The 12140-nt window shown below is 40.0% G+C and overlaps 2 protein-coding genes across 5 annotated transcripts in view; both read right to left on the bottom strand.

Moving 5' to 3' along the window:
• LOC134356693 (NCK-interacting protein with SH3 domain-like) overlaps positions 1-12140 on the bottom strand; it is a 279402-nt gene that overhangs the window by 245580 nt on the left and 21682 nt on the right. The gene's annotated exons all lie outside the window — the stretch shown is intronic.
• The window catches only part of LOC134356694 (uncharacterized), a 38033-nt gene that overhangs the window by 13495 nt on the left and 12398 nt on the right, over positions 1-12140 (bottom strand). The window contains exon 4 of the mRNA XM_063067735.1: positions 9823-10011. Coding sequence (XP_062923805.1) covers positions 9823-10011 — 189 coding nt within the window. The remainder of the gene's footprint in view (positions 1-9822; positions 10012-12140) is intronic.

Genomic DNA, 12140 nt, shown 5'->3' on the forward strand with positions numbered 1-12140 from the left:
TTGAACAGTTCCAAGAGTGAAAACAATAACCAAATTTTTTCCTGGGATCAGCAATCATTATAACCATGAATATACATTTACAGAGCACCCACAGGAAATTAGGGACTTAAGAGCCTAAACTATTACCATTTGACTCTAATCCATCACTAACTCTCAGTGAAAACTGCAAAGCAATTTTGAAAGCTCCATCCCAAATGGTAACATAGCCAAATGATAGGAGAATTTTAATGCAAGTAGTATCAGGAATTAGAGTCAGTAAATAGAGCTACAACATCATGGCCGCTATGAGACTTGGCTACCACCAGGGCAGGAACGGTTGTTGGATGCTCCATGGTTTAGATATTTCAAATGGACAGGGAGAAAAGCAAAAGAGATGGGGATAATATCAGGGATATTATCACAGGTTGTACCAGGGATAGCATAACAGCTGCAGAAAGGGATGACATCGTGGAAGAATTGTTGAATGAGTCACTGTGGGTGGAAATGAGAAACAGGAAGGAAGCAATCATTTTATTGGTCTATTTCACAAACCCTTCCCCCACCCCCACCAACAGCAACAGACAATGAACAGATCAGAAGGCATATTTTGGAAAAGTGCAAAAATAACAGGATTGTTGCCATAGCTGACTTCAACTTTCCTAAGATTGACTGACTCCTTAACGCAAAAGGTTTAGATTGGAAGGAATTTATTAAGTGTGTCCAGGAAGGATTCTCAACCAATATGTAGACTAGAAGATAGGCCAGACCGGATGTGATGCTAGACATTGAACCTGGTCAAATGTCAGATCTCTCGGTGGGTCAGCATTTCAGAGATAGTGACCACAGCTCCCTAACCTTTACTGTAGCCTTTGAGAAGTATAGGAGTAGATGAATGGGTTAAGTATTTAATAGAGGGAGGGGTGATTACGATGCTATTATGCAAATAGATGTACTCAAGGAAATGCACAACAGAAATGTGAGGTTACTTAGGGAGTAGTTGCATGAGGTTCTGCATTTGGATGTCCCATTCAGATAGTGGGGTGACAGAAGCAAGCACAGTTCACAAATGATGTGAAACATCTAGTCAAGAGGAAGATTCAAGTTTACTTAAAGTTTAGAAAGCAAAGAACAGGGCTCTAAAGAGTTAAAAAAAATACCCAAGAAGCAGCTTAAAAATGGACTTAGGGGAGCTAGTAGGGGACATGAGAAGGTCTTGGCAAGATTAAAGAAAACCCCTTCTACACATATATGAACAACAGGATGATTAGAGTGAGAGTAAAACTAATCAGAGAGAGGAGGAAACGAGCCTGGAGTCAGAGGAGGTTCTTAATGAATATTTTGCTTCAGTATTCACCACTGAGAGAAACCTGGACATTTGTGAGGACAGCATAAAATAAACGACTTGCCTGATGTTAAGAAAGAGTATGTGTTGGAACTTCTGAAAAAACATTAGGATAGATAGTCACCAGGGCCAGATGGGATACACCCCAGGTTACTACAAAAAGCAAATAAAGAGATAGCTGCACTTTGACAATGATCCTTAGTAGTAGCAAATTATGGCAGATGGCGCTCAATCGAGAAAGGTGTGAAGTGATTCACTTTGGAAAGTCGAATTTAAAGATAGAATACAGGATTAATGGCAGGATTCTTCACAGTGTAGAGGAACAGAGGGATAGAGTTATAGTCAGAGCCCAGAAACATACACTCTGGCCCGTTTAGTGCATTCTGTCTAGTTGCATCAATTTTCACTTTGAGCATAACCCATGGGGTAGGCCCATTTGGATAAGTAGATCCATGTACTTATCCAAACTTCTTTTAAATATTGAAATTCAACCCAGATTGATCACTTCCGCTGGAAGCTCATTGCACACTCTCACATCTCCTCACCCCCCCCAAACATTTCACCTTTCACCCTTAAACAGTGATCTCTACATAATACCATGGTTAATAACATGTTTTATTGTATTACTACTGTTGCGCTGTTAAGTGTTTCATTTTCTGAAGCATTTCTGTAAAATGCAGCACATTCTATTAATCAAATTTCACAGTTCAGTATTTTGGTTTCTGCTAAGATAATGAGTCGTTTGCTCAGCTTGGGAATGATGTGACATCCATTTGGGTTTGTCCTGATAACATTCTGTGCAGTGGGAACATGCAAGAGACCTTGCATTAGTTTTCTAGGAGACAGTGGGTTGGGCGGTACTTAATCAGCATTCACCATAGTTTGCTCCCTCAACTCAGCATCCCAACTTTCCAGAATCATACCCATCGAAGACATGTGTTGCTTATTGAATATGGCCGTCTCATCACTATGCATTTCTGAGTCACATGGTTGTTAGCCAGAGCTAGCCAACAAACCTAGTTTATCATGAGCCCTGGTGAGAGTGTTACATCTAGTTCTAGTCTTACCCAACCTCAGTGGAAAAAACTACTTTCATTTCTCTTACCTATATCCCTCAATTTTGTATACCTCTATCAAATCTCCCCTCATTCTCCTATGCACCAGGGAATAATGTCCTAACTTATTCAAACTTTCCCTATAATAAACTAAGGCTCTCAAGTCCCAGCAATATTCGGTGGTGAAGAAGGCGAATGCAATTCATTCCTAGAGGAACAGAGTATAGGAGCAGGGATGTGATGTTGAGGCTCTATAAGGCACTGGTGAGACCTCACTTGGAGTACTGTGGGCAGTTTTGGTCTCCTTATTTAAGAGAGGATGTGCCGACACTGGAGAGGGTACAGAGAAGATTCACTAGAATGATTCCGGGAATGAGAGGGTTAACATATGAGGAACATTTGTCCGCTCTTTGACGGTATTCCTTGGAGTTTAGAAGAATAAGGGGGGACCTCATAGAAACATTTTGAATGTTGAAAGGCATGGACAGAGTGGATGTGACAAAGTTGTTTCCCATGATGGGGGAGTCGAGTACGAGAACGAGAGGGCATGACTTAAGGATTGAAGGGCGCCCATTCGGAACAGAGATGCGAAGAAATTTTTTTAGCCAGAGGTTGGTGAATCTACGGAATTTGTTGCCACGGGCAGCATGGAGGCCAAGTCATTGGGTGTATTTAAGGCAGAGATTGATAGGTATCTGAGTAGCCAGGGCACCAAAAGTTATGGTGAGAAAGCGGAGGAGTGGAACTAAATGGGAGAATGGATCAGCTCATGATAAAATGGTGGAGCAGACTTGATGGGCTGAATGGCCGACTTCTGCTCCTTTGTCTTATGGTCTTATGGTCTCAATATTCTTGTTAATTTCCTCCAGACTCTTTCAATTTTATTGATATCTTTCCTGCAGTTAGGTGACCAGAACTGCACACAATACTCCAAATTAGGCCTTACAAATATCTTACACGATTTCAGCATAACATCCCAAATCCTATACTAAATTTGATTTATGAAGGGCATTATGCCAAAAGCTCTTTTTAAGAATCTATCTACCTCTGACATCACCTTTGAGGAATTATGGATCTGTATTCCCAGATCCCTCTGTTCTGCTGCATTCCTCAGTGCCCTACTGTTCACTGTGCAAGTCCTACTCTGGTTTGTCCTCCCGAAGTGCAACATCTCACACACGGCTGTATAAAATTCCATCTGCTACTTTTCAGCCCATTTCTCCAGCTTGCTCACTTTCCAGTTACCCCTAATCTTGGTGTCATTCGCAAATTTGCTGATCCAGTTTACCACACTATCATCCAGATCGTTCATATACACTGAGTGACAAAATCTATATCGACAGATCCCTCAAAGTTGCCGCATAAATTGATACAGTTGTTGAGAAGGTTATAGTGTGCTGACTTCCATTAGACAGGGAATTGAATTCAAGAGCTGTGAGGTAATGTTGCAGCTCCATAAAACCCTGGTCAGACCACTCTTGGAATATTGTGCTCAGTTTTAGTCTCCTCATTATGGGAAGGATGTAGCAGCTTTAGAGAGGTGGTGAGGAGATTTACCAGGATGCTGCTTGGATTAAAGTACATATTTTATGAGGATAGGTTGAGCAAGTCACGATTTTGCAGCAAAGTAGGATTAGAGGTGACTTCAAAGAGATGCACAAATCAAGTAGATAGCTAACAACTTTTTCCTAGGGTGGAAATGGGCATAATTTTAAGATGATTGGAGGAAAGTATGGGAGTGGTTGTCAGAGCCAAGTTTATTTTACACCGAGTGCTAGGTTCATGGAACATGCCAGAGTTGCTGGTAGAGGCAGCTACATTTGGGGCACTTAAACTCTTTGACAGGCACATGGATGACAGAAAAATGTGGGGCCATGCAAGAGTGAAAAGCCATATTTATCATAAGCAGTGTAAAAGGTCAACAAAAATAGTGGCCAAAGGGGCCTGTACTGTAATTCAATGTTCTATGCTCTATGTTCTAAAGTAGATGTACTTCAGCTCATTTGACTGTAATTTTGTACTATCAACTGCCATCCTTTCTGACAATCTCTCTACACTTTGTATCTACCTGTATACCAACTTACCTCTGACCTGTCACTCTGGTTCCCATCCCCCAGCCAAACTAGTTTAAACCCTCCCCAACAGCTCTAGCAATTCTGCCCACAAGGATATTGCTCCTGCTCCATTTTCAGATGTACATTCATCCTTTTAACGACATCTTTCCTATAGTCCGGTGACCAGAACTGCACACAATACTCCAAATTAGGCAATCCAGAGATTACTACCCTTGAAGTCCTGCTTTATAGCTTCCTATCTAGCTCCCTATATTCTCTCTTCAGGGCCTCATCCCTTTTCCTGCCACATGTCATTGGCACCAATATGTACCACAACTTTTGCCTGCTCTCCCACACCCTTTAGAATGCTGTGGACCTGCGCTATGATGTCCCTGACACTGACAACTGAGAGGCAACACACACAGTATTGCCGATGACACTACATTGACGGCCTTATCTCAAACAATAATGAGGTGGCCAACAGGGAAGAAATCATCTCTCTGACACAGTGGTGTCAAGAAAACAACCTCTCCCTCGATGTCGCAAAAACAAAGGTGCTGGTTGTGGATTACAGGAGGAATGGAGACGGGCTAACCCTTATTGACATCAATGGTCTGGGATTGAGAGGGTAAACAACCTCAAGTTCCTCAGCATCTACATCACCAAGGACCTCACATGGTCTGCACATACCAGCTGTGTGGTGAAAAAAGGATAACAGCGCCTTTTTCACCTCAGACAGTTGAGTAAATGTGGTATGGGTCCCCAAATCCTAAGAACTTTCTACAAGGGCACAATTGAGAGTGTACTGGTACTGACTGGCTGCATCACTGCCTGGTATGGGAATAGTACCTCCCTCAATCCCAGGACTCTGCAGAGTGTGGTACGGACAGCCCAGCACATCTGTAGTTCTGAACTTCCCATGATGTAGGACCTTTACAAGAACAGGTGTGTAAAAAGTGCCTGTAGAATCATTGGGGACCCAAGCCATCCCAGCCACGATCTATTCCAGCTGCTACCATCTGGGAAGTAGTACCGCAGCATAAAAGCCAGGACCAACAAGCTCTGGGACAACTTTTCCACCAGGCCATCAGACTGATGGAACTCACGCTGACTTGAGTGTACTCTATATTACATTGATGGTTCTATTTATTACAAATTATTATAAATGTGCAGACTGCACATTTAGATGGAGACATAACATAAAGATTTTTATTTCTTACTTCCTTCACGTACATGAGGAGTAAAGTCAATTCATTTAGAATCTCAGCTACTTGTTCAGATTCTAAGCACCAGTTCCCTCCTTTATCCTTGAGTAGACTCACCTTAATTATCCTTTTTCTCTTCAAGTATAAAATGCCTTGGGATTATCCTTGATAATGCTTGCCAAGGACATTTCATAGCCTCTTTTGACCTTTCTAAACACCTGCTTGAACTCGTTCCTGCTTTCAAGAATCCAGACTACTTCCTAAACATTACTTATGCTTCCTTTCCCTTCTAACTAAATTAGGACCTCAAACCATCCAATGTTCCATTACATTACCATTGTTGTTCTTACTCCTTATCTGAACTCTGATTAGCTGGTCTTTAAACAACACAGATCAAATGTTAACTTGTCTCACAGGAGCTGCTTCCAATCAATGCTCATCAGCTCCTTTACTATCCTGTCTTAATTTGCCCTCCCCCAATTTTCAAAATGTTTATCCACTATGAGGTCTGTCCCCTGGCCTGGCTTTGCTCCCAAACCTACAACCTAGTATGTTCACTCCTCTAGTTGGATTCTCCACATACTAACAAGAATCCTTGGATAGCTGAAGAAATCCTTTCCCCATGAGTCTCTTGTTCCAAACAATACTGGGGACACTATGCGACCCTGTTATGGCAACTTTCCATCATCTGCTTACATATCTGTTCAACTTCTCAGTGACTGCTGGGGAGGCTTGCAGTGTAATCCTGTCAATGTAATTGAACCTATCCCATTTCTGAGGTCTATCCAAATTGCCTGTGAATGAACCCTGCAGTCTGTCCTCTCAAAGCACTGCTGTAACATTCTCCATTAATAGTGCAACCCCTCCATTTCTTTTAACACCTTCCCCATCACATTTAAAATAACTAAACCCAAGAACGTTGAGCTGCCAGTCCTGTCCCTCATGCAACCAGGTCTCTCCAATAGCAATATTATAATTTCATGTACTGATGGAGGCTCTGTTCATCCTCCTCACCCATAATGCTGACATTGAAATATATACATTTTAGCCCATGAAACCCACCATGGCGGCACGCAAGGGGAACTTGGGGGAGGCCCTGCCAAAGGGTCTCAGCCTAAAATGTCGACTGTACTTTTTTCCATACTTGCTGATTGGCCTGCTGAGTTCCTTCGGCATTTTGTGTAGTTTCTAAACAACTACCTTGTAATGCTCCCAGGAATCTCTTACATTCCAGTAAGATCACCAATCATTCTTTTAAAGAATATTGATCTGGCCAGCATGGTAGCGTAGCATAGCACTAGTGACCTGGATTCAATTCCACCACTGTATGAAAGGAGTTTGTTTATCTTTCCTGTGATCACATAGGTTTCCTCCAGGGGCTCAGATTTCCTCCCACATTCCAAAGACATATCAGTCAGGTTACTTAGTCACATGGGCACAATGGCCGAGGCACAGTCACTTTGAAATGGATATCACACTACTTCACTAAATAAAAATAAATCCAATTTCTTTAGTTACAGGTGATAAAAAGACTATTAATTCCAAGAACTAACCTAGTGAATCTAATCTGGACTACATCTAGTGCCACCTGGATCACCTACCACCCACCAGGTCTTGCTCCGACCCTTCTCCCTACCCTTTCTTCCTGGCTATTTTTTCCCAGTCCTGAAAGGTCTTGGTCTGCACTGTCAACTATCCATTTTCCTCCATGGATGCTAACTAATCACCAAATTCCTCCAGCCTTTGATTTATTCTGGATTTGTAGCATCGGCAATCTCACTTCTTTAACAAAAAGATCAAAAATGCAAATATTTTCGTTCTGGCCTCCCCAGTACCTTATATAATCTGAATGACACCAAACTCTAACTCCCTTACAAATAAAGAAAAATCCAGATCCTAGGGCTAAGTTTTGCAGTCCTAGTTTCCACTCCCATCATACTTCATATCCCTGTGACTATTTCAGAGGACAATCAAGCCACAATGGACTTCCATAGAGGATAAGATCAGAGAAGGTTAGATTAATGAAAGATGCCCCATGGCCCGCTACGCCCATGCAGAGCGTCAAGTACCTACAGATACTAATCCCATTTACCAGCACTTGGTCTGCAACCTAAGTCTTGGTAAGTTCAATTGCTCATCCACATGCATCTTAATTGTTGCGAGAGTACCTGCCTCCTCCACCTTCAAGCAGTGTGTTCCAGACTACTTCCACTGTTGGTGAAAAAGGTTTTCCTCAGATCCCCTTTAGACATTTTATACTCACCTTAAATCTTTGTTGAGTTCGCTATCCCTCTCATAATTATGTATAGAAATATATCTCTTTTATACAACTCAATCTCATTCATTTTTAACCTCCTTGCTCCAGGGTGAAGTGGAGCCAAAGCTTGCCAGCCTCTCCTGAAAACTGAAACACCCCATCCCAGCCAACATAATGAATCTTCTCCTCATACTCTCCAGATTATCACATCCTTCCTACTGTGTGGTAACCAGGACTAAACACAATATTCCAGCTGCCTTGCATTCAATACTCAGCTAATGAAGCCCACAATAGTTTCTCAACAACGCCATCTACCTGTATTACCAATTTGTACAACAAGATCCATTTATTCCTAGTCCCCTGTTTGTCAACATATCCAGTAAGATAAATCGGCCTCGGCTCCCATATTTCCCCCTCTATGTCCTGAATATCTGTGCCAGTTTGTCACAAACTATTTAGTCCATTCAAAGAATAAATACACTAATCAAATGCAGTCTCCCACTAGCACACATAAAGCCAAGATTTAATCAGAGACTTGGATACACAGTGGATTCCAGTTAATGAGGCATTGATTAATCGGAGCAGCCATTTATTTGGGTCACCTCTTAAAGAACAAAACTTAATTGAGAAAGAAGTCAGGGTTCCCTTTGTTTATTTGGGACACTGTGGAGCTTAATTGGGACAGCAGACAGTTACTGAACGAATTTGAAATAATGTCAGACACGTGCACTTCTGTGGCCATTGAACACTACACCAGCTTTAGAACAAACAGGTTTTGAATAGCATCACTTGCATGGTTTTGTGCTTAAAGAGCAAAAATTTTTGTGGCTGATAATTGGCAAGAAATAAACAGGAAGACTATTCAGAATTGTTTTGCTCACTGTGGTTTGAAGAATTCCAGCTTGGAGATGCCAGAAACAGCTGGCACTGAACATAAAATGATTTTTCTACTTCAATGGAACCATGGTACTGTAGCGATTAGCTCGACGCTATTACAGCTCAGGGCAGAGTTCAATTCCTGCGTTGTCTGTAAGGTGCCTTTGTATGTCCTTCCCGTGAAATATGTAAATTTTCACCAGGTGTTCTGGTTTCCACCCACAGTGCAAAAACGTACTGGTTAGGTTAAATGTTCATTATAAATTGTCACATGATTAGGTTACATTTAAATCGGGGTTGTCAGGGGTTGCTGATTCAGCATGGCTCAAAGGACCAGAAATACCTATTCCGCTCTATATCTCTAAATAAAATTAGAAATTATGAAGAATTTGAAGGTATTGACAATCACCTTGAAGATTACAATGAAAATGAAGATTTGGAGGTTGCAATAGTCAAAACCATTGTACCAAGGCAGTCCATTAGCTGTACTAAGTCTCTGCATTGATTTGTTCATTTACAATCTATCAAAAGAACACAGCAGCATCCAATGGATGAACTCTCCATTGATAACCATTAGGAATTAATAGTTTTTATAGTACTGTAGCAGTACAGTGCTCTAATTTGTTCCATATTTCAGTTAAATACATAATTTGTTACTCAGTTAAACAGAAGTTTGTCTTCACTATGCCTTTCTAATTATTTCTATTTAATTTCAGACGCTTATTTGTGCGAAAATGTCCAAGTGTGTCCCAATTAACTGGCATCCACTGCATTGCTATTTATTTCTCAGCATTTCTTCACACTCTTTACAATTCTCAGTTGCAAGATCTCACCTATATTCCGGTTTTGTAGATCCTAGATTACAGATAATGCATCTCAAAAGACAAAAGTTAAACTTTCACATTCAAAAACTTGCATAAGTTTTGTTGTATCAAAATAACAAACTATCTCGATAAATTAGAAACAATTAACAAACAATAATTCCATCTTCCAAATCTAATGGAAATTCCATCAGAAAAATGGCTGGTTCCAAGATTCAAAATTACTCATTTACCTTGAGCTTGACATGAAGGCCTCCTTTCGATCCCATCATAATAGCTGAACCATTTGTAGTTATCATGGCCATAGACTGGAGGCAGATTTGGTGCTCAACATAGAACTTCTTTATAGATTTGTACAAGGATACAGCATCAGATTTACCATCCAGATAAAGCAGCTTTATAAATTTCACTTGCAGCTCAGTCTACATGAAAAACAAAACTAACATTTACCTATAATTGAATGTGCACTTTTATTTTACAAAAGACACTGCAAAAACTGCACTTCGAGCTAAAATTTACAGAGATGGTAAATTGCATTTATGGAATCAGCTGACAAAGAAATCAGACGGGGCAAAGTGGATCTTAGCTTATCTCACTCACATGTCCCATCTCCAATAGTGCAGCACTCCCTCGCCACTGCAATGGAGTGTTCCAAATATCTGTGTTCAAGTTTCTAAAACAGAACTTGTATTGATAACCTTCCAACAAGACACGACAATTATAAATATGATGGTTAGAATTATTCAACCATTGTTGGGCAGGGAAAGGTTTAGAATCCCAACTTGAGAAAATGCAAAAAATGCTTCCAGGCAGGAAATGTGGATATATTGAAGATATAACTAGATTACAGGTCCAGAAGAGACGATGGGTCAAGTTCACATATTTACAGAATCAAATGACAAAATGAATTCCAAAGCAGAAACTTAAGCTTCGCTCAAAAACTTATTGTATATTTTTTTCTGAATGTGTGACAGTAATATACTGTAGAAAATAGCAGCTTGGTTAAACAATTTAGTACACAAATTCTAGGTGGCTTCAGTAAATATAAATATAGATAGAAATAATGTTAAACCAAAGAGATCAAGTGAGAAATAGATTAAGGAACATGTACACATTATTAGAAACATCAAATAATTGTAAACACTCCTACACACGCAAAACATTCAAAATACTTTTCACTTAGCTGAAACTTAGACATGCATTAGAATTAGAAACTAAAGAGCATTCTACAGCCAAAGTTGAAGGAAAATTACAATTATTTTGTTTTTGGAAATATGCATGCTCAAATTTAGAGAAAGAAATCAACCATCCAGCTTTATGGGAAGGCTTGATTAAGAAAGACAGCAAGTATCTCCAAAAATATCTATATAAATTAGTATTTCCATACCAAGATAACAAAAGTAACACAAGGACCATATTGAAGATCTTCACTGAGAGATAAACTGTTGGCTGCTATGCTTTTCATAACTAAAATCATAGTTCAATGATCTTTGAAAGCACAATTATACTCAAGTGTGACTGGCTGCATAACATGCTTTTTCGATAACAAAGAGCAATCGGAGGGAATAAAGGCTGCAGCAGGGATTTAGCTATAACTTGGCAAAACTTTACTTATAAAGGAGTGCAAGGTCATATCTTATTGTGAGAAATCTTTCAGAAGCAATAATCAGAGAAGAAAGCCACTGCAGAGTTGTTGAAGGCAAATTATACTGAACAAACTGTAAGAATTTTGGTTAAGGGGATAGAAAAGGTTGAAGAGATTACTATATTGATTAATCACATGCATTTTAAAAATGGGTTGGATGAAATCCCCACAGAAGGCTGGTAAGGAAAGCTGAGGCCCTTGAAATACAATTAGAAGCACAGTACTATGTACAGAAGAACAATGAATAATTTTTTCAGAATAGAGGTGGTAGCAAATATGATCCAAGTTGTCCATGTTTGAGCATTGATTTTTTCATGTATTCATGACTTGGACATGGGTGTATAGAGTAGAACTTCAATTTGCAGATGGCACCAAAGTTATAGCAAAGGGTAGGATATTATGTTTAGACATAAATAAGCCTGCAAAATAAGATAACTGACAGATGATATTTACTACATCTGATTCTCCGAGGCCTCTGTTGGTCAGAGACGACCATGAATATTGCATCCTAGCTACCTAGATACACAAGTCTGGACTGTATGATATGGAGAGCAAGCTGTTGGCCATGCAGCAAGCTCTCCCTCTCCATACATCTGATGAACCCAAAGGTACAGCAGAAATAGATACAGTTTTAATACAAGAATGCATGAAATAATAAATTTCCAATTTTATCCAACATAGGTCTTCTTGTTGAGAAGTATGCAAATTAAGTTAAAAAAAAAGGCAACTACTTCATGTCACAGCACTAAAAAGTATGAGCAAACAGGGGGGGGGGACTTGCATATGTTTATAAATAATTGAAAGTGCCATTACACATTTGAAAACTCGAGCTTCATAAATGGAAGCATCAAGTACAATAATAATCCTGATGAAGGGCCTCATTCCCTTGCACGCAAAATTTCAAGG

This window comes from Mobula hypostoma, chromosome 15 (assembly GCF_963921235.1).
Source record: "Mobula hypostoma chromosome 15, sMobHyp1.1, whole genome shotgun sequence".
Lineage (NCBI taxonomy): Eukaryota > Metazoa > Chordata > Chondrichthyes > Myliobatiformes > Myliobatidae > Mobula > Mobula hypostoma.